This window comes from Myotis yumanensis, unplaced genomic scaffold (genome assembly GCF_028538775.1).
Source record: "Myotis yumanensis isolate MYYU_CA2020_CCGP unplaced genomic scaffold, mMyoYum1.0.hap1 SCAF_19, whole genome shotgun sequence".
NCBI classification, from domain to species: Eukaryota; Metazoa; Chordata; class Mammalia; order Chiroptera; family Vespertilionidae; genus Myotis; species Myotis yumanensis.
The window spans coordinates 11,194,059-11,217,752 of record NW_027223770.1 but is presented as its reverse complement, the minus strand read 5'-3'; the positions used below and the strand labels follow the sequence as shown (position 1 = coordinate 11,217,752).

The window sequence follows — 23,694 nt, the reverse complement described above, 5'->3', positions numbered from 1 at the left end:
CGACTAATGGGCCTCCGTTTCCCAAATGGTCAGCTAAGGCTAGGGGTACAATCAATAACCTTCCCAAGAATTGTCCACGAGGGAAGGGAAAAAGTGACCCCGAGCCACACACTCTGGAATAGAAGCCCATGTAAGTGACCGGGGACAAGCCACTCCGAGCCTCAGATGTCTGCCCGACTGAGGGATCACAGCATCCACTGGACCTGTTCGCCTACGGGGATGAGAGCACTTCCGAAGCCAGAGAGACACAAGGACTGGAAACGGAACATGTAATCCTGGCCTCAGGAACTGACCTCAGCGATGAGCTCAAGTGTATCTCCACCAGGGAAGCCAGACCTCTTACCCCTACATCAGACAGCCTGGTGGAGGGAGCCCCCTCGCGCCTGAGAAGTGTAGTTAATGTTTACCTGCCCAGCAGGACTTCTTATAACAGTTTTCCTCTGGGGAACTACCTGTCATCCTCTTCCGCCTCCATGTGGTTTAAGTAGGGCTGTCCCATTCCCAAGGTCCATAAACTGAGCATATGACCAAGTCTTGCCTAACCAGTCTCGGTGATTTGATTGGTACAAAGAATGGGCACATGACCAATTCCAGCCAATGAGAACTGCTCCCAGAACTTGTGCTAAAAGACAAGTTCTCCTTAGGCTGGGGTGCCCAAGCCAGTAGGAAGAAAGGCTGCAGGATATGAGCCTGGCACTGCTGGTGGCCATCTCAGTGACCATGAGAGGATGGATGGTTAGTCATAGAGTGAAGCCAATCTAGGGAAATGCAGAATTTAGAGTGGAAAAACAGATTCCTAAAAACATCCTTTGACCCCTGGATCCCAAAGTCACTTCTGGGTTTTTTCCATTAAAATTTCCATTCTCTGCCTCGCTGGCATGGCTCAGTGATTGAGCGTCAACCTATGAACCAGGAAGTCACAGTTCAATTCCTGGTCAGGGCACATGACCCAGCTGTGGGCTCGATCCCCAGTGTGGGGCATGCAGGAGACAGCCGATCAATGACTGTCTCTCATCATTGATGTTTCTATCTCTCTCCCTCTCCCTTCCTCTCGGAAATCAATAATATATATATTTTAATATATTAAATCAATAAAATATTTTAATATATTCTATTGATTTTTTACAGAGAGGAAGGGGAGGGATAGAGAGTTAGAAACATCAACCAGCTGCCTCCTGCACACCTCCTACTGGGGATGTGCCTGCAAGCAAGGTACATGCCCTTGACTGGAATCGAACCTGGGACCCTTCAGTCCGCAGGCCGACGCTCTATCCACTAAGCCAAACCGGTCAGGGTAATAAAAATATATTTTAATAAAATTTTCCATTCTCTGCTCAAACCAGTGTTGAGCTGGGTTTCTGACCCTGAGAACCAGGGGAGCTGTGAATCGCAGCCCCGCCTACCTCTGGAGCGTGCGCTTCAGGTCCTTCAGGCGCGTCTTATGCTTGCTGATGGAGCTGCTACACAAAGTCTGGAGCGCAGTCAGCTCCTCCAACTTCTGCCTGTAGATCCTGTGCGTTTCCTGAGGGATGGAGCAGCCCGGGCAGGGCGCAGAGGAGAACACCAACAGGTCATTTGTCATTGTTTGTGTCAGGGGACATGATTGCAGAGCTCACAATTTGACAGCTAGGACGATACAAGTACAACTATAAAATCTGGGGCTTAGAAAACTGGGACTGGAATTGGGGAAGGCGCACAGCACAGCCCTTGTGTAATAAGGAATTACTGTTTTCTTTCTTGCCCCAAGTCCCTTCCTTCCTAATGGTAACAGCAACTAAGTCTGACTTTGAAGGTCCACTTCTTGTCAATTCTTAGTCCAGATGGTTCCAGTAGAGCTGACAATCCCCAGGCCAAGAGTGGTCATGTGATCTAGGCCTGACCAATCAGTACTTCTAATCCCTTGGCAACTGGTTCAGACATGGACACAAGGCTTAAATGGGCCACTGAGAGTCAGCCCTGGGACCCTGCTGGAAGAACTGGTGTAGAGATGCCCTCTTTCTCCTGGGTTTGCTCATCTGATAGCATGTACACATGGGGTTGCTGGGTGGGGAGAGCCTGCCTAAGAATAAAGCCAAACAGGAAAACAGACCTGAGACATGGTGAGAGACAGAATTCTCATAGCCTCATTTCAGCCCTTGGATCTAACCAGGTCTGAGTGTAATGCTATTCAATACTCTTGGTTATATGAATTCATAAATTCCTTTTCAGTGAGGCCGGTCTGAGTTGGGTTTCTGATCCTGGCAATGAAGAGAGTTCTTACCACATCAACTAAGGAAAGGTCATACCCCTTCCCTTACAGCCAACCCTGCCTACCCTGGGCACAGTCGCTCCAATTAACTCAATACCTCATTCCTGGAAATAACCAGTCAGGGCCACAAGAAATACAAGAGACTTTGCCCCAAAGCTGGGAGAAAGGAACACAGTAACTTCTCGGCATTGCTGCCACAACAATGCACCTCCCCCAAATAGTGCCATGTGCCGGGAATCAAGCCCTTGCCTCTAATCTGATCACCTAAGACAAATACTAACCATCTGGAGAAACCAATGTGAGGGACGGGAGCCATGAAATTAAATACAATAATCCAATGAACACATTTAAGTGGCTGGAGGAGAACTGTATATAGTAGAGGGAGAGATGGTCCAACAGTGAGGCCAGAGCCTAAATTCTCATTCATGCCTGCCAAGCAAGGCCCCTAAATATGCAGGGTAAGCCAGAAGATAAGGGAGAAGTGAAGAAAATGAAGTGAGTAGATAGCAATTAGGGGCAACACTGAAGCACGCGGTGAGCAAGTCTCCCTTGGCTCCCAGACGAGAGGGCTCAGTCCCTCGGATTTAAACAGTATCATAAAGTTGCTCCTTGCTGGCCCCCCAGAGAGGAAAATCCTATCTCTATTTTATTTAACTTTTTATCTTTCAATAATTTCACACTTGCAGAAGAATTCTAAGAAGAGTAGAAAGAACTCCCCTCTACCCTTCACCCAGATTCACCAACTGATAGCATTACACCATCTTTCCATATTTGCTTTACGCACCACCACCACCACCACCACCACCACCACCACCCTCGCCGTGTGTGTGTGTGTGTGTGTGTGTGTGTGTGTGTGTTCTTTTTCGATATCAGGCAACAGGAATTTATAGCCCACGGGCCAAATCCAGCCAAATCCAGATTTTTGTGCGGGCAGTAGATTAACAATGGTTTTTCCTTGGTTGAAACAAATCAGAAGAATAGTTGGTGACATGAAAGTATATGAAATTTGAAATTCCAGTAGCCATAATAGAGCCCAGCCACACCCGTTCATTTGCATATTGTCTAGGGCCTCTCTGGAAACTACAACAGCAGAGTGTGTAGTTATGACAAAGACCATATGGCCTGCAGAGCCTAGAGTCCTCACTATTTGGCTTTTGTGCCAAAAAAAAGTCTGCCTCCTCCTTTTCTAAACCATTTGGGAGTTAGCTATAGATAGACAACATGCTTCTTTACTCCGCAATCCTTCATTGTGCATTTCCTAAGAATGATGACATTCTCTTACATCCACAGTACAATGACCAAATACAGACAATGCAACCTTGATTCCCACACAATACCATGACCTCACATCTTGCTAACTGTCCATTGATGGCAATGTCCCCCCAGATCCCGGACCCGACTCAGGCTCCTGCCTTGTACTACTGCTTGCATCGTTAGCCTCCTTTAGTCTAGCACAGCTCCTCAACCTTTCTCTGTCTTTCGTGACATCCACATTTTTTAAGGAGTTGAGTCTAGTTTTGGGGCATGTCCCTCCGCCTTGGTTGGTCTGTTGTTTCTTCATGATTGGACCTGGGTTATGCTGTTGGAACAAGAATGCCACTAAAGTGACACTGTGTCCTCAGCGTCTCCCATCCGGAGGGACACAGTGTCCGTGATGTTAACGCTAACTGCTTAGAGGAGGCGGTGCCACCTGCTTTCCCCGTTGCACAGCGACCAGCTTTCTATCTGTAGTTAATAATGAGCGATCTGTAGAGAGACAGGCTGTGTTTTAATCACTTTTGAATTCTTCAGTCCCAAAACAGCCATCCACTTACAACCAATATCTACTGCAGTCTAGTCAGGGGGTCTCCATGGGGAGGACGGGGGTAGAGACCCCCTGACTATAGTTCTCAAGAAGGTGAGGCCGTTGGACTGAGTGTCCAGGCAACACCAGCTGCAGCTCCTGGAAGATAAGAGCCATGTGACCTCCTTGGCACTCTTTGGGGTTGGGTGCCACCACGGGGAGATAAGACCAAGACTGCAACATCAGCAGCCAGATGCTTACCAGGCCCTCTTCAGCTAGAATTAATATTTAATTTCAAAGTAAAATGTGAAGACATTATCCTTATAAAACATTAAAACACAACAGTTATGGCTGGAGTCAGCTTTGAACACATCCCTGTCCTTCTCCCCCATCCCCAGAAGTAACCACAGTTGCCAGTTGCTTCTAGACCTTTTCCTATGTATTCTTCCAGACTGTTCTATGTATCTACATATTTCTATATTTCATATAGACCTATGTCTATATATACACATAAATATATAGACGTATATGTGAAAAACACACTTGCAAACACTAACTGTCCCTAATATTTATTCTCCTTTGCTGCATTTTAGCAACAGGACCCCACAGACCTATAGCTAGACATGTGGCCTACAGACTACATTTCTCAGCCTCCCTTGCAGCTAGAGGTAGCAGTCTAAGAGTTAGCCAGTGGGAGGTGGACAGAAGTGATGTGTAGTAGTTCTGAATTACATTTTTATAAGGGACTGCTTGGTCTCCACTCTCCCTTTCCCTGGCTGGCATATGGCAGCTACGGGTCCCGGTTACATTGAAACCAGAGATGAAAGCTACATGATACAAATAGCAAAGCCCACTGTGCCTTCCCTCGCCAAACCAACAAGGATCCCACATGACCTCCTATGACGGAGCTTCCAACCTGTAATGGTTTAAAAACTTGATCGCCCATCCTTTAGCAATCCTCACATCGAGAGGTGGGGGTCTCTATTCTCTCCCCTTAAATATACGTAGGCTTGTGGCTGGCTTGACCACATAGCTAGATAGAAAGATAGATGATAGATATATAGATAGAGCAAAAGTGACACTATATAATTTCTGAGAACATGTCGTAGAAAGACATATGCTTTGGCCTTACTTACGGAAACACTCACTCTTAGAGCAAAAAGTTCAACTACCCTGAGGCTACCATGCTGTATGGAAACCCTAATCACATTGAGAAGTCACAGGTAGATACTCGGATAAACAGTCCTCACTGGAATGACAAACCTTCTTGTCATTCCAGCTCAGGCACACAGAGGCACAGAAACCTCCAGATGACTCCAGCCCCAGCCATGGGAGTTACTGCCAGCTATTCAAGTCTTCCCAGCCACGGCCTCTTGGCATCACAGAGCACAGTCAAGTTATCCAGACTATGCCCTGTCTAAATTCCTGACCCACAGGATCCCTGAGCAAAAAAGCAGTGATTGCTGTTTTATGCAGTGACAGGTAACTGGAATACCACTCACCCTGGACCATACCTCCCTCTGGACTATTCTGAGAGAGAGAAAGACGATACCTCATTTCAGCCTTTTTTTATTTGGGGATCTCTCTCTGTTATAATAGCATAGCTTATACCCTAAAGTACATACTTTAAAAAATATATATATATATATATATATTGATTTCAGAGAGGGAGAGAGAGATAGAAACATCCATGATGAGAGAGAATCAGTGATCGGCTGCCTCCTGCACGCCCCATCACACTGGGGATCCAGCCCATAACCCAGGCATGTGCCCTTGGCCAGAATCGAACCTGGGACCCTTCAGTCCACAGGCCGATGCTCTATCCACTGAGCCAAACCGGCTAGGGCAAGCACATACTTTTGATTTTGAAAACTATATAACAGTATCAGAACATACATATGATTCCACAACTTTCTTTCCTTAATAATATGCCTTGAAAATCTACCCATGTAAGAATACATTTACTTCATTTTTCTTTTCTTTAGTGCTGTGCAGTTTTTCATGCTGTGGACACGCTGCAGTTTATGGAAGCCATTGCCCTATTACTGGATATTTAGGTTGTTTCCAGTCTCTGACTATACCCAACAATGCACCGTTGCACTGCCTCCCTGGGCACACAGGCTAGTATCTCTCTGGGGAAGATTCTTTCTGGGGAAAGAAATGGAATTGCTGAGTCAGAGGGTACAGGCTTGTTTTCAGTTTTAATAGATCTTGGCAAACTGCCCACAGAGTGGCTGCACCACTTTACAGTCCCACCCACAGCATATGACAGTTGTCCACATCTCACCAACTCTCAATGCTATCAACACTTACTTTTTTATTTTTTTATTTTTATTTTTATGTATTTTATTGATTTTTTACAGAGAGGAAGGGAGAGGGATAGAGAGTTAGAAACATCAGTCACGGATCAGCTGCCTCCTGCACACTCCCCACGGGAGATGTGCCCACAAGCAAGGTACATGCCCTTGACTGGAATCGAACCTGGGACCCTTGAGTCTGCAGGCCGACGCTCTATCCGCTGAGCCAAACCGGTAGGGCAACATTTACTTTTTAAAAAATTAAATATGTTTTTATTGATTTTAAAGAGACAGGAAGGGAGAGAGAAAAAACACTGATGAGAGAGAGAAACATCAATCAGCTTCCTCCTGCAGGCCCCGTACTGGGGATTGAGCCTGAAACCTGGGCATGTGCTGTGGCGGGGAATCGAACCGATGACCTCTGGGTGCACTGGACATGGCTCAACCAAATATGCCACATCGGCCAGGACACAACAGCTGTCTCTTGATGCACTGTCCATGGGTGCGTCTGGGACGTGGGGGCAATACAATTCCTGCCTTCCCCTGGAGTCCCTAGCTACCCTTGCACATGATGGTATCTTCAACAGGCCCTTGATTGGACCTGTGCTTGGAGATGCTTTTTCCAGGGGCAGATGCACCGCACTGAGGCAATCCAATCCTGGCCTGTGGCCTCAAATGGAACTAGTCGCCAGATGAAGACCTTCTGTTGTGTTTGCCAACTGGGCAGCTAGTCCCCCTTCTGGTTAATGTCCCCATAGTTTCTTTGGAGACCCATCCCTGAGTTTCTTTGGAAACTCAGTCCATGAGATCTGCCTAGATTTGGGGTTGACCCTGTCCCCGGGCTCCGGAGAATATAACGCAGGCCTCGCATGTCAGATCATCAGCCTCCCAATCCAGCTGGTTGATTCAGGGAGGGGCATTTAGAACCAGTGAAACTCAGTTGTGGGGCTTTTATCAGAACTGCTGAAAAAAAGAGACTCATTTTTACTAGTTTTGAAGGCAGTAGGATGTAAGCCCAAAGTTAATGGGGTTGTCCGGCTGAGAATGAACCCAAGAGAGAGGAAAACAGGATAGAAAAGTAGATAGATGAAGGCTGAGTCCTGATGATTTTACTTGAGCCTCTGGATCGGACTGTACCTGAAGGCAGTCACCTTTGACTTTCCAATTATATAAATAAACATCTTCTGTTTTGTTCTGTTTGGCTTTGCCAATTGGTTTGAGTATCTTCATTTCAGAGGCAAGTGTGACAATCTAGATTAAGATGACAAAGAACCCAGCTTTCCTTCTGGGCAAAGTTAATCACACAAGGTAAGAGGAGAAGCCACAAATCTTGGACTCATTATTACCAAGCTCTTGCCCAGGACACTGTCATCTTAAAGATGCCAAAAGCCAGGACTTGGAGCCTGGCTGGATGAATCCTTCATTAAGCCAGTAACTAGTCACCCCAAAAATGCAGACCACTAAACAACCATATTGGGTAGTTTTCTACCAAACTAAGAACCTAAACTACTATTTTTTTAACAACTTTATTGAGGTATAATTTATATACTATACGATTCACTCATTTTAAGTGCACAATTCAGTGACTGTTATACATTTACCAAGTTGTGCAACCATTACCACATCCGGTTTTTATTTTTTATTGATTTCAGAGAGGAAGGGAGAACGAGAGATAAAAAAATATCAATGATGAGAGAGAATCATTGATCAACTGCCTCCTGCACACCCGCAACCTGGGCAGTGCCCTGACCGGGAATCAAACTGTGACCCCCTGGTTCTTAGGTCGATGCTCAACTGCTGAGCCATGCCCGCCAGACACCACATCCAGTTTTAGAACATTTCATCATCCAATAAGATCCTAGGATCTATCAGCACTCACTCTCCACTCTCCCCTCCCACCAGTTCCTAGCAACCTCTAACCTGCCTTCTATCCCTATAGAGCTGTGTTTTCTGGAAATTTCATATAAATGGAATCCTACAACATGTGGTTTTTGTCTGGGTTCTTTTAGTTAGCATAACTTTTTGAGGTCTATTTACATTGTAGCGTGTGCTACTCAGCAATACAGGTTTGGTATAGATTGACCACATTTTGTTTACCTAGTCACCAGTTACTGGACACTGGGTTATTTCCACTTTTTTTTTTGCCTCTGATGAATAATGTCGCCATGAGTATTACGTACAAGTGTTTGTGTTGACATATATTTTCATTTCTCTTGGGTAGATACCTAGGAATGGAATTGCTGGGTCACATGGTAAATGTATGTTTCACATTTAAAGAACACGCCAAACTGCCAAACCACTATTTATTCTTATTTCTAAATTTGGCAGCAGTGGATTGGAACATGGGAGACACCAAAAACCAGGAGTCAGTTCTCTGCACACGGCGCAGGGAACTCCAGCTTATTAACTGTGATTGACTCTCACATCAAGTCACTGCCCCTAAAAATAACCCAGGGTGCTGGGGCACCAGAGCGGACCAGCAGCTGTGGAAGAAGGGACCCATGCTGCAGCACAAAGCAGGTCCCAACCCCCCACACCACCACCACCACCACCACCACCACCACCACCACCACCACCAAGTGTCTAGGTCAAGACCAGTCCAATAAAAGAAACAGGCTTGATAGAATATGTGCTGACAAAAGGTTGGGGGAGAAGAGGTAAGTATAAGGCAAATGTTGCCAGGAAGAATCAAATGCTAAGACACTTATTTCTCCAAGACAGAAAATACAACCACGGTACACTCCTCAATTCTGCTGTAAATGATATTTGCATGGTCATAATCGCATCAGATGGCTGACACTGAGCCTAGAGAGATGTTTTCCTTTACACGTCTTTTGGTACTGATGGATTACCTTCCAGTTTCCTGCTCGTTTTATGAAATATTTTAGGCACATAAAAAAGGACAGAAAAATCATAGGCTAGAAAATAAACACATTAACACTCATATTCTCACCCTCATTCTAAGAAATAATAGTGCACATAAGGTTGAAAGCCCTTGTGTATTCTCTGTGTGTGGGGGGGAGGGGGGGGGCGGGGGGGGGGCGCGTGCATTCTTTCTAGGTTGAATTCCCATCTCCTTTCCCCAAAGAGGACAAACCCTATGCTGGTTATTTCCGCCCCCCACGCCCACCCCAGATCACTTTAGTCTTTCTCTGTGCTGATGCTGACCCTTTCGGACTCTATTTCCTAGGCTCCCTTACTCTGCCTCCTACTTAGGTTTGGCCCATGGGGCGGGCGGGGGGGGGGGGGGGGGGGGCGGGCGGAGCAGGACAGAAGACTAGAAGGCAGGAGGAGGAAGAGGTGGGGGTGTTGTTCCTCTTGTCTCCTCCCTGCTTGGCTGCAGCCTTCAAGTACGACTGCTCCAGCCCTGTAGCTCCCCTTCCCAGCAACAAGCTTTGACCAACCTCTGGTGACTGACCCTGTCCTCTGTCCCTTTAGGCTCCAGTGGCCTCACACTTAAACTGCCACACCTCAGTACTACCCCTTCCTTAAACTCTTCACTGAGATCCTTTGGGGAGAGACGTTTCTTGCCAGAGCCCTGCCTGAATCTCCACTACACTGCATCTGGCCCAGCGCACTCCCTTGCAAGTGTTTGTATTTGTGCTATAAAGATATGTATCAGGGCCCTGGACAGGTAGCTCAGTAAGTTACAACGTCATCCGGGTACACCAAGGTTGCAGGTTCAATCTCCAGTCAGGAAGTGACCAATGAATGCATAAAAAAGTGGGAAACAAATTGATGTGTGTCTCTGTCGCTCTCTGTCTCTCTCAAAACCAATTTTTAAAAAAGATATGTATCACCCTAGCCCCATGGTCAGCAAACTGCGGCTCGCGAGCCACATGCGGCTCTTTGGCCCCTTGAGTGTGGCTCTTCCTAAGCCTTAGGAGTACCCTAATTAAGTTAATAACAATGTACCTACCTATATAGTTTAAGTTTTAAAAATTTGGCTCTCAAAAGAAATTTCAATTGTTGTACTGTTGATATTTGGCTCTGTTGACTAATGAGTTTGCCGACCACTGCCCTAGCCAGTTTGGCTCAGTGGATAAAGCGTCGGCCTGCGGACTGAAGGGTCCCGGGTTCCATTCTGGTCAGGAGCACATGCCCGGATTGCGGGCTCGATCCCCAGCGTGGGGCGTACAGGAGGCAGCCAAGCAATGATTCTCTCTCATCATTGATATTTCTATCTCCCTCTCCCTTCCTCTGAAATCAATACAAATATATATTTTTTTAATTTAAAAAAGATATGTATCAGTAATACATAGTGTTGTTCTGAATGTTCTACTTTATTATACATGTCATTTATGTATATACCTCTCTGCAACTTTTCATTTCAGTGTTGCTCTTCTATTTAAAAGATGTATCCATATTGATACATGTAGCTCTAAGTTTCTTCTTCTTTTTTTTTTTTTTTTAATATATTTTTATTTATTTCAGAGAGGAAGGGAGAAGGAGAGAAAGACAGAAACATCAAGGATGAGAGAGGCATTGATCTTGATCAGCTGCCTCCCAGGGACTGAGCCTGAAACCCAGGCATGTGCCCTTGACCAGAATTGAACCCGGGACCCTTCAGTCCGCAGGCCAACGCTCTCTCCACTGAGCCAAACCGGCCAGGGCAGCTCTAAGTTTCTTCATTCTGCTCTTCATACCCCACTCCATGGCTCAGTGGAATTACCCATTTTTTAGTTTTTATAAACTAAAGTGATATGAAAATTCTTGGACATATCTCCTATTTGAATTTTTTTTTTTAAATATATTTTATTGATTTTTTACAGAGAGGAAGGGAGAGAGATAGATAGTTAGAAACATCGATGGGAGAGAAACATCGATCAGCTGCCTCCTGCACATCTCCCACTGGGGATGTGACCGCAACCCAGGTACATGCCCTTGACCGGAATCGAACCCGGGACCTTTCAGTCCGCAGGCCGACGCTCTATCCACTGAGCCAAACCGGTTTCGGCCTATTTGAATTTTTAACTATGTGGATATGTACTACTTATAAAAATGTATAATGGATTAAGAAAAAAAAAACAGAGAAGCACTGCCCTGACTGGTTTGGCTCAGTGGATAGAGCGTCGGCCTGCCGACTCAAGGGTCCCAGGTTCGATTCCGGTCAAGGGCATGTTCCTTGGTTGCGGGCACATCCCCAGTAGGGGGTGTGCAGGAGGCAGCTGATTGATGTTTCTCTCTCATCGATGTTTCTAACTCTCTATTCCTCTCTCTTCCTCTCTGTAAAAAATCAATAAAAACAATAAAAAAATATTTTTTAAAAAAAGACAGAGAAGCATTAACATTAGCTCTGAGCTGAGATGCCCAGAGTGTCTTTCCTGCACATCTGATTACCCTCCTTTCATACCATGTACTGACGACACAAACAAGCGAGCTTCTGTTGGAGGACTCAGATCTGCCACCTCTCCTGTCCTCTGAGGCCCCAAGCTCTGCTCCAGTGGGAAGAAGAGGTGAATGACTCCAGGCCCCAGCACAGCTGTGAGACACTTGGAGATGCCTTCCTAACACAAGGCACTTGAAATGAGTCAACATTTAATGCAAGAATTGCCAGCAATGGAATCTCGTGGCATTTTCAGACCGGGCACTGGCCCAGGAGCATCAGGAGTTGATGGGCAACCTAGTAAATTCCAACAGACCCCTTTTTTTGGCTTAAACCAGCAGAATTGGGTTTCTGTCACTTGCAACTAAGAGTTCTGACTAAATGCTATTCTTTTAAAGAACCACACAAATGAAATGAGACCTTACAAGTTCAAAAGTTTTCTTCTAGAGCCAAGCATCTCAAGAAGGGTTAGAGTCCACTATGTTAGGAACCCAGAAAATATCTGACCCACAGAACGCAGACTCTGGTGTTCAACGATTTGGATTTGAATCCTGGCTCCAGCACTTACAAGCCATGAAACTTTGTATAACTTACTGACCTCTGTAAATTGGTGATAATGGGATCTATTTCTTAGGGTTTTAATACTATCTTCCTGCTTGCAGCCTGCCCCACCCTGATGTCTATTCCATACACAGCAGCTAGAGGGATGCCCATTTCATCGGTAGTAAGAGCTAAAATATCTTTTTTTTTTAAATATATTTTATTGATTTTTTACAGAGAGGAAGGGAGAGAGATAGTTAGAAACATCGATGAGAGAGAAACATCGACCAGCTGCCTCCTGCACATCTCCCACTGGGGATGTGCCCGCAACCCAGGTACATGCCCTTGACCGGAATCGAACCTGGGACCTTTCAGTCCGCAGGCCGACGCTCTATCCACTGAGCCAAACTGGTTTCGGCCTAAAATATCTTTTAAAAATATTTGTATTGATTTCAGAGAGGAAGGGAGAGGGAGAGAGAGATAGAAACATCAATGATGAGAGAGAATCATTGATCAGCTGCCTCCTGCACACCCCCCACCAGGGATCGAGATGGCAACCCAGGCATGTGCCCTTGACTGGAATCGAACCTGGGACCCTACAGTCCTCAGGCCGACGCTCTATCCACTGAGCCAAACTGGCTAGGGCAAAAGCCAAAATCTTTACAATGGTCTACCTACTATGAGGTCAAGTTTAGGGAAAGCCCACTCTAGCTATCTCCTTCCTTGGTGGGAGGGGCAAGGTCAGGTTTCCAGTGATGTAAGGCAAGTCAGGAAAGGCTCATTAAACCACCTGCCACCGTGTCTGTGGGTGACCTTCTGTGGTCACACTACCGGCCACAGGGCCACGCTCAATTTACCAGCAAGGCTGAAATCCCAAACAGCTAAAAACGAAATAACCATAGCGACCTGACCTTGCCCCAGAGTCCAGTGAGGCCCCACAATCAAAAGAAATCAGATCTTTTCCTCTGGAAATTCCCAGAGATTATGACGTTGGGGGCGGGGAGGGAGGAATTCTAAAGACCTTTCAAATCCTCTAGGGTCTGAGTTAGGTTTCCTCTTTCCTCCCTTCAAGTGTAACAGGGAAGGAGAGGTAAAACCCAGTGATATTCTACAGTGCCCTAAGAAAGGAAATCAGAGAGATACAAGCATGAAATCCCAGATTTCAAGGTAGATTAGGAAAATTAAGATAGAGATTTTCTGGTGAAAAAAAAAAAAGAAAGAAAGAAAACCTTCCTATTGTGAACCTTTCTAGTTCCCATCTGTCCACCTGCCTCCCTGCTGTAACCGCCTTGTTCCCCAATAAATGCCTCATCTGAAAGTCTGTCCAATACATACACAAGGACAAGGTACAGCCTACTTATTATATATGTAGTTCCAGAGACTTTCATCTCAGGAGTTCAGAGCTCTCACATTGAATATGACAGACAGGGGCCTCCCAACACAAGGACATCCATGTGAAGTGAACATTTAGAGAACTAAGCTCTAGCCCCAACTTTGTCACTCAATAGCTGTGTGACCCCGGTTACATTAGCATGCCCAAGCTTCAGTCTCCTCATCTATGAACTGAAGACATAGTGTTTTTCACCTTCACCCCACCCCCACCCCCAGGGGACTCTGTAGCCTTCCATCCATCACTGGCCTCTGATCCAGAAGCTGCCACCAGAGCCTGAGGCCAGCAGGGGTGAAAGCAGCCACACAACCTGTCACCCAAATGCCTAAGTGTGCATTTGGGCTGGGGCAAGGGCTGGGGCAAGGGTTATGCCCTCCTGTCAGGTAGGGAATTGATGCTCCCTCTTCCCCAAGTCCAGTCCAAGCCCTACTGCTGAAGAACTAAGCAGGGACGTCACAGTTCCCACCAGGTGAGCCCTTCTACAAGCCCTGCTAGGCACCCGGGGATGAAATACACCTGAGCCCCAGAGACACCAAATAAGAACACAACAACAAATCAAATTTCTCCTCTGCAACCTCTGCCTGCCAAGACTTGCTGTCTAATTGCTGTTAATTGCATTAATCGCATAGCTCTGAAGTGTGAGGACTCCTCCTTCTCCTAGGACAGTGATGGAGAACCTTTTGAGCTCGGCGTGCCAGCATTTTGAAAAACCCTAACTTAACTCTGGTGCCGTGTCACATATAGAAATGTTTTGATATTTGCAACCATAGTAAAACAAAGACTTATATTTTTGATATTTATTTTATATATTTAAATGCCATTTAACAAAGAAAAATCAACCCAAAAAATGAGTTCGCGTGTCACCTCTGACACGCGTGTCATAGGTTTGCCATCACTGGCCTAGGCTAAGGCAGGACAAGGGGAAGGAATGATGAACAACAAGAGCTCCATACCGCACACCTCTTCTCCCACTGCTGACCCTAACACCCCCTCCGTGGACATGACATGAGCGCCCAGTAGGACAAAGCATGAAGAAGCGGCTGGATTTCCGCAGTGGAGCCACCAGGGTCCCCAGGGAGCTGGGTGGGACCCAAGCTCCAGACCTGAAGGAGAGGGCACCGACCCACACACGCTGGACAAGCCCAGAAAGAAGGGGATACCGCTTTGGCTCTGGGTACCTCACCCTCTGCTCATGCCTCAAACTGTCCCGTCTCTCCAGCACCCCTCTCTCTATTCTTCCAGACCTGCTGCCTCAGGTCTAGGAGGACTCATTACAAATACCCTTGGCAATCCCTTCTCCCCTCCTCTGGACACTGTAAGAGGCCAGCCAACTGCAGACAAAAGCTACATGCTCCGGGGAAATGTCACTGCTCAGGCTGAGGACAAGGAGGAGTTCGGGGAGATGCGTGACAGGACTTCAGGCAAGCAGAGCCTAACTCTGAGAAAACAAACACAACAGGGTAGCTGCAGCGGGAGCAGCCCCATCTCCAGAAATGGTCCAGAGGTCCCCTTGGCCAACCCCAAGGTTTCTCGGGGCGTCTCTAGTCACCAGGGTAGGTAGCTGAGGCCTCTGAGAACTCAGGAACAAATCCCCCTGCCCGGACCTCCAGGCCACAAAGCCATTCTCTCAAGGGGCCTCCCTTGCCTCCGCCCCCAGCCCACCCCTCCTCAGGCTCCGGGCCAGAAGGGTGAGGGCAGGAAGCAGCCCTCACCCTCCCGAGGGAGGCAACCCAGCTGTCATAACTGACAGATGCCATCCGCCACGCCAAAGTCAGCCTGCAGCAGCGCCCCGAAGGCGGGGAACGGGGAACCCCAGTCCCGAAGCAGAGCCGATGGGTTCAAGGTGAACGTCTCCCAAGCACATCTTCCCAACAGAGCCGCAGCGGAGGGCTGCTCCCCAGGACAGAGGGGCAGTTGAGCTGCCACAAGCCGAAAGGTGGGGTTAGGGGAGACCCCTGAGGAGGTGGGGGCAGGGCTGTTCCCTCCGAGTCCCAGCACTGACCTGTCCCCGCAGGCCTCCCCCACATGGACACGCCCGGAACTTCCCCTCAGAGGCCACAGACCAACTTTCTGCAGCGAAGGAGGTGCTCAGCGCCAAGAGCCGGTGCGAGGGCGGCAGGATGGGGGCTTCGAGCGGGCGCCCCAAGTGGGTGAAGAACTGAAGTGCTGGGAGATGGAGGGGGCTGGTCCACGCGGACCACCAGCCTCCAGGGCCTGGCCAGGGACACCCCTGGGCCCTGATGGCGCCCACCGCCCCGGCTGGGGGAGCGGGAAGGGGAAGGTACTGCAGCTCAGGTAGCCGAGTGGAGGGACCAGGTGGCCCGGCCTTACCTGCAGTTCCTGAAATTCTCCCTCCAGCTCGTGCCACTCGCGCTCGCAACGCTCCCGCTGGCCGGACATGGTGCAGCGGCGCGAGGCGGCGGCGGCTGCTCCCGCAGCGTGGCGCGGCGAGCCCCCAGCACCCCACGGCCGTGCGCTCGCCGGCCGTCTTCAGAGGCACCAGCTGTTCCTGCGCAGCCGGAGCCACGCGCGCACCTGACGTCACAGCCCCCGCCCCGGCGCCCGCCCCACCCCCTCGCCAGGAGGCAGGCTCCGCGCATGCGCAAGCACCTCCCCCTGGCCCCGCCTCCGCGGGCCGCGCGCTGGTCCGGGGACGTCAGGAGCTTTGCGGGTTCTAGCCTGGTCTGCCTCTGGCCCCTGGGGAATGGGTTTGCGCCTCCAGGATCTCTCGTCTAGTTGGGGCTGGGGAACTTGTTCGCAGGCTGCATTTGCAGAACTTATTTTATTTAGATTAACCAGATTGTGTTTATTTGGGGTGCCTGGGGGTCGAGAGAGAGAGAGGCGATTTAGAGGCCGTGAAAGCTCGCCACCCCTTAGCCTTACCTGGTCTGAGCCAAAGCCAACAGCCTGGAATGCTAGAACTGACATTGCCAATCCATCAAGGTCGCCGAGCAGGGCGGGGAAGCACAGAGAAGGCCCTGTCATCTCACATTGTCATCATGTACTGCAACTAATAACATCCTAGATTCCTGCCCTCTGAGACTCTGGGTGACTATCTTGACAGCTGTTTCTGTCGTTCAAATAACACCACCGCCTCAAAGCTAACTGAATGCAAATCCCCCTCCCCCTCAAGATCTGTCCCTGCCTAGCTTTCCAGTCACATCTCTTATCTCACCCCCATCTCCAGGCACTGTTTTTTTTCTTCCTGCTTTTGCATTACTGGATACCAAGAGCTAATCTCTAAAAAGAGCACCTTTCCAAGGAGAAGTGAAAATTCCAGGGTCTTAGGCTCTGGCCAGGTAGCTCAGTTGGTCAGAGCATCATCCAGATACACAAAGAATGTGGGTTCATCCTGGATCAGGACATACACAAGAATCAAATAATGAATGCATAAATAAGTGGAACAACAACAAAAAAAGAAAATTCCAGGTGCATTTCCTTCATCTGCTTCCCACAGATGCCCTTGCTCAAAATAGTCCCAAAGATTGTAACAAGCAATTTGTGTAAAGACATTTATAGCAGCACTTTCCAATGAGCCACACACTGAAAATATCCCAAGTGCCCCACAACAGGGAGATGGTTAAGAAGCTACATCCTGTCCATTTCGTGTAATACTATATGGCTGTTTAAATGATCATTATGGGAACTAAATGCATGCCTGTAAACAAGTATATGAAATCATGGTAAGTAAAAAATCAGAACCCCAAATAATCAGTATGTATACTGGTTAAAGTTATACGATCATTGGTGTACCATGAAAAAGATTGGGCGAATTTAGTATAACAGAAAAAGTTAATCATGTCAATTGATGGAATTTTTATTTCCTGAAATGTTGTGCAGGTGTTTAAAAGAAATTTTATTTTTTTTAATAATTTTTATTTCTTAAATTATTACAAAGAGTATTACATATGTCTCCTTTTTTCCCCCCCTTGACATTCCCCCGGCCCCTACCCCCCGCCCCCCCCCCCGCCCCGTGTCTTGTGTCCATTGGTTAATCTTATATGCATGCATGTAAGTCCTTCGGTTGATCTCTTAATCCCCCCCCAAACCCTCCCAAGACTTCCCACTGTAGTTTGACAGTCTGTTCAATGTTGCTCTGCCTCTGTATCTACTCCTGTTCATCAGTCTATACTGGTCCCCTTTGTCTGTCCCAACCTCACTGGAGTAGTCGCAACCTCACCAGGGCCGTCTGAGCCTCACCAGGGTCGTCCTGACCTCACCGGGGCCGTCCCGACCTCACAGGGGCCGTTTCAACCTCACTGGGGCCGTCCCTACCTCACGGGGGTCGTTGCAACCTCACCGGGGCTGTCCCTACCTCGCGGGGGCCGTTTCAACCTCACTGGGGCCGTCCCGAGCTCACCGGGGCCGTCTCAACCTCACAGGGGCCGTTTCAACCTCACCGGGGTCGTCCCTACCTCACGGGGGCCGTTTCAACCTCACCGGGGCCGTCCCTACCACACCGGGGCAGTTTCAACCTCACCGGGGCTGTCCCGACCTCACCGGGGCCGTTTAAAAGAAATTTTAAACACCTGTTTTGCTGTTCGTGGGTGCAGAATGTAATGGAAACAGCAACCATTATCTATTAAATTTCATTTGCTTACTGTTTACGCTTCAGGTATCAAGATGTCCTTTATGTCCTTTATGTCCTTATTCAGTTATTTGCTTACTGGACCTATCTGGGGCTAGATAGGGCTGTGTGATTTATTTGGCCAAGTCAGACAGACCTGAACTCAAATCTCAGTTCTACCACCTGCTGAGTACAGGATCCTGAGAACCTAATTCACCTTCTCTGTAAACTGGGAGTCGCCCTGGTGGGATTGTTGTGAGGATTAAATGCAATGAATGATGTAAAGTGGCAAAATGTAAGCACCAGAAAGCACTGACTTTATATGTTTGGGTGTGGTTTTTTTTAAATATATTTATTTAGGGATAATTTCAGATTTACAAAAAAACAAAACAAAACCCTGCCTAGATAGTATAGAAAGTACCCAGCTACTCTTCACTCAGTTTCCCCTAATGTTGACTGTGTCCATAATTTCTTCAAAACGAAGAAATTAACATAGGTGTATTCCTAGCAACTAAGCTCCAGACTTTATTCAGATTTTATTCTGCTCTTCATCAAACTTTGCACTTATTTATATCAGCAAGAACTCATATTTTTCTATTTTAGTCAATGAGTTATAATCCATTATTACACTTATTTATTTTGATGCTCAAGCGGTCATAGACTTAGTCACTGAGATCCACTTCAAGCTGGATTCTGTGTCCTTTTGATAGGTCCCCATCATTTTTTAAAAATATATTTTTATTGATTTCAGAGAGGAAGGGAGAGGAAGAGAGAGATGTAAACATCAATGATGAGAGAGAATCATTGCTTAGCTGCCTCCTGCACGCCCCACACTGGGGATCGAGCTCGCAACCCGGGCATACGCCCTAACAGGGAATCTAACCGTAACCTCCTGGATCAGAGGTCCACACTCAACCACTGAGCCACACCAGCCAGGCCCCTATCATTTTTTAAAGAGCATTTCCTCACATTTTTGACACCAAGCACATCTTACACCTTCCCTGCTCCAACTTGGAATCAGCCATTTCTTTGTCATTCTTGGTTCCTTTTAGCAAAGACTGGTAATTAGAAACCAAGTTCTGGGTACTAGATGTGTGTTTTCACCACCATGGATGCCACCACTCTTGGTTCTCTTGGGGGACAGATCTAGAGACTATGCTTATGGATATATGTACATGTATATTTGTGCACATTTACACCTTTATTTATATCTATAAATATCTAAAACCATGATGTCACACCAATATACAATTCCAATCCACAGATTTCATTCTAGTTTCCTCCCTTCCCCATATCCACAATTCACTTCTTCAACAGTGAGAAACCTGGTTCCCATTATGCTTATATATTTACTCATTCGATCAGTCCTCCCCATATATAACCAATCTCCCACTGCCACCACCATCCTGATCTTCCAGTTCTCATCCCCACCTTGCCCCAAATAAATGATATGAAAGGGATGATGAGCATCCTTTTCTTGCCTTGGTGTCCAGACTAAAATGGCTTTTTAAGTAATTAAAATTTCCCCAACCTCCAATGGCCATAATCAACAAGACATAAGTGGAAGTGCTTGATAAAGATTTAGAAATTGAATACTTCCTAATCCAGCTCCAAAGTCATCTAACAATATTGGAGGAATGTATTTATTACTAGACACCTTTGCTGTCCTCATTTCTTGTAGACACAAAAAAAGCTCTATATCCTGGGTTCTGGCATCCTATTATTTTGAAGGCCCTCTGTCAAACAACAGGGAGAAAGCACCAATGTCTATGTTTTTCTTTTTTTTAAAATATATTTTATTGATTTTTTACAGAGAGGAAAGGAGAGAGGTAGAGAGTCAGAAACACCAATGAGAGAGAAACATCGATCAGCCGCCCCCTGCACATCCTCCACTGGGGATGTGCCCGCAACCCAGGCACATGCCCTTGACCGGAATCGAACCCGGGACCCCTCAGTCCGCAGGCCGACGCTCTATCCACTGAGCCAAACCGGTTTCGGCTATGTTTTTCTTTTTGTTCCATGCATTTGAAGAATTAGATTTGACAGTTTCCCCAACATAGTCGTATTTACCAGGTTCTTTTGTATGATGGCTCATTTTGGAGGAAAATTGTAGGTAGTGGGAAATGAACCAAAATGTTTTCCAATGACCAGATGAAATGTTGGCTGCTTTTCATGTTTTTGTTTTGTTTTGCCCTTTTTTTTTTTAAATGACTGAGAGGTTAAATATTGTTTCATTGCGCCACCTGCTGGCAGCTTTTCATAATATCTGTTTCTTCCAACAAAGGGTAAAAAAAAGGCTTGTTCAAAAAAGATTTCCTAACAAATATTCTTTTTTTAAAAAAAAAATTTGTTTTTATTCATTTCAGAGAGGAAGGGAGAAGGAGAGAGAGAGAAACATCCATGATGAGAGAGAATCATTGATTAGCTGCCTCCTGCACACCCGCTACTGGGGATGAAGCCCACAACCCCGGCATGTGCCCTTGACTGGAATTGAACCAGGAACTCTTCAGTCCACAGGGCAATGCGCTATCTACTGAGCAAAACCGGCAAGGACCAAATATCCCTTTTTTCTCCCACCCTAAAACTACCACTCAGAGTTTGCGTAGTTGCTGGGGTCCAACCCCAGCAGGTCCAGGGGTCCCCAAAGGTGTGGACGGAGTCGGCGAAGAAGGAATGGCATGGGGTCAGCGTTCAGTTGATCAGCATAGCGAGGTTCTCCCTCCAGGATCTCAAGCCAGGAACTCCAGCCGAGTTCTGTTCAGGTTCTCCAGCGAAATTCTGGTTAGGATCCAGCCAAGTTCTGGTCAGGATCTCCAGCCAGGTTCTGTAGCCATGTTCTCTTGCTAGGTTCTCCATCCAGCTTCTCCAGCCAGGTTCTCCAGCCAGGTTCTAGCCAGGTTCGGTCGCCATGTTCTGTCTAGGTTCTCCAGCCAAGATCTGTAGCCAGGTTCTGTCCAGGATCTTTTGCCATGTTCTCTCGCTAGGTTCTGTCTCTAGGTTCTGTCTAGGATCTCCAGCCAAGTCCTGTCTCTTGGTTCTATCTTGGATCTCCAACCAAGTCCTGTCTCTAGGTTCTGTCTAGGATCTCCAGCCAAAGTTCTGTCTCTTGGTTCTGTCTTGGATCTCCAGCCAAGTCCTTTCTCTTGGTTCTGTCTTGGATCTCCAACCAAGTCCTGTCTCTAGGTTCTGTCTAGGATCTCCAGCCAAAGTTCTGTCTCTTGGTTCTGTCTTGGATCTCCAGCCAAGTCCTGTCTCTAGGTTCTGTCTAGGATCTCCAGCCAAGTCCTGTCTCTAGGTTCTGTGTTCTGCTGTCTTGTTACATCTGTATTTATACCAGTTGATTTAGATCCTATCAATTTCTATTCCAAAAGTTAGGGCGTTTCTTATCTCCATTCCAGGGAGTAAAGATTATGTAGCTCAAGCATGATTGTTTGTAGTTAAAGTGATTAACTACCCGCCTGGCACTTAGTTAAGGGGTTTTATCCCCTCCCTAACTTCAGGGGAAAATCCCTACCTGGGGAAACAACCTTTCTTGGAGAGGTGACCTTGGTTAAAACACATAGCGCCAAGAAGGTGAGCAAACATATTAAGAACAGTATGCCATATATGCCAGGTCCCTTGAAACAGCAAGGATGGACCGGCTCCCGGCACGTAGTAGAAATATTTCAATGCTCTTTATCTTTAATAAAACAAAACATTTGCTTTCCAAGTTTTCAACAATGAGAGAATACATTACTTTTTAAAAAATATATATGTTTTATTGATTTCAGAGAGGAAGGGAGAGGGAGATAGAAATATCAATGATGAGAGAGAATCACTGATCGACTGCCTCCTGCACGCCCTCTACTGGGGATCGAGCCTGCAACCCAGGCATGTGCCCTAAACTGGACTCGAACCTGGGACCCTACAGTCTGCGAGCCAATGTTCTGTCCACTGAGCCAAACCGGCTAGGGGTATATTATCTTTTTATTGTGACAGATAACATTTGGCTTAAATAATACTTATAAAGAGAATCTGTGTAATTAAGACCCAATTCAAGAATAAGACATCAGCCCTAGCTGTGTGGCTTAGTGGACAGAATGTTGGCCCAAGGACTGAAGGATCCCGGGTTCGATTCTGGTCAAGGGCACATACTTCAGTTGCCGGCTCTATCCTAGTCCTGGTTGGGGCACATGCAGGAAGCAACCAACTGATGTGTCTCTCTCACCTTGATATTTCTCTCTCTGTGTCTCTCCCCTTCCCTTCCACTCTCTCCAAAAATCAATGGAAAAATATCCTCAGGTGAGGATTAACAAACAAAAAAAGAATAAGACATCAAAAAAAAAAAAAGAATAAGACATTACCATCACCCTAGATAACACTATACCCCTCTTCCTTAATCATAACTTTTTCCCTCCCCTCCCCCTAACATAACCACTACGCTGATTTTTGGGATAATCATTTGAGCATGTACTATTTTTATAACTAGAAAACAACTAAAGTATTCATTTGAAAAAATATGTAAAAATAATGTAAAAAACTTGGTGTAGCTATTTAATCTGGAAACTTGGTTATTCTTGCATTTAACAAATATATATTGAGTTCAACACCATTCATCATTAGGGAAATACAAATGAAATCATGGTGAGATACCACTTCACACTCAGGAGAAAACATATGTCCACACAAAAACTTGTACACAAATGTTCACAGTGGCATTACTCATAATAGCCAAAAGGTAGAAACAACCCACATGGATAAATGAATAAACTGAGGAATGGATCAACAAAACATGATATACCATCCAGTGGAATATTAGTAAGCCATAAAATGGCATGAAGTTCTGACACCTGCTACCACATGGGAAAACCTTGAAAACATGATGCTGAGTGAAAGAAGCCAGTCATGAAAGGCCATATATTGTATGATTCCATTGATATGAAATGTCTAGGTAAGCCCATAGAGACAGAAAGCAGATTAGTGGTTGCCAGGAGCTGGAGATGAGGGGGAGAGTGACTGCTAATGGGTATAAGGTTTCTTTTGGAGGAGGTAGAAGGAAACGTTCTGTAATTAAATAGTAGTGATGATTGCACAACTCTGAATATATAGTATACTGAAAGCCACTAAAGTTTACACTTTAAAGAGTGAATTTTAGAGAATAACCAAGATGGCGGCATAGGTAAACACCGGAGACTGCTGCCGCAAACAACCACTTCAAAAATACAACTAAAAGACGGAACAGACATCACCCAGAACCACAGGAAGGCTGGCTGAGGAGAGACTCTTCAACTAGAAGGAAAGAGAACAGCATACCAAAGCTCAGAAGAGGCACAGTGTGGAAAATATAAAGGTACCGAGGTGCGCGCGCAAAGCGGGCTGGTGGCTGAGGGCGCGGTTGTCATTTTCAATCAGGAGGGAGTCTCAGACTCTGGGCTCCAGATCCGGGCGAGTCTCTAGGGACTCAGACTCAGACGGGAGAAGCGGGATTGTCTGGCATCAGTTGGAATCTGAGGGCAGCTTTCTCTCCGAGGTTTGCAGTGGCGGCCGGGGTTCTGAGAAGCAGA

General features: G+C 46.7%; 1 protein-coding gene across 4 annotated transcripts in view; it reads right to left on the bottom strand.

Moving 5' to 3' along the window:
- TMEM120B (transmembrane protein 120B) overlaps nucleotides 1-23,694 on the bottom strand; it is a 52,657-nt gene that overhangs the window by 21,188 nt on the left and 7,775 nt on the right. For 2 of the 4 annotated variants that reach the window (XM_070399525.1, XM_070399524.1), the window contains exons 1-2: nucleotides 15,916-16,084; nucleotides 1,404-1,522 (exon numbers count right to left, since the gene is read on the bottom strand). In XM_070399525.1, the coding sequence (XP_070255626.1) occupies nucleotides 1,404-1,522; nucleotides 15,916-15,984 (188 nt within the window). In that variant the 5' untranslated portion in view covers nucleotides 15,985-16,084. Of the gene's footprint in view, nucleotides 1-1,403; nucleotides 1,523-15,915; nucleotides 16,085-23,694 lie in introns of those variants that run through there. The other 2 variants (XM_070399523.1, XM_070399522.1) reach the window with 1 other exon arrangement.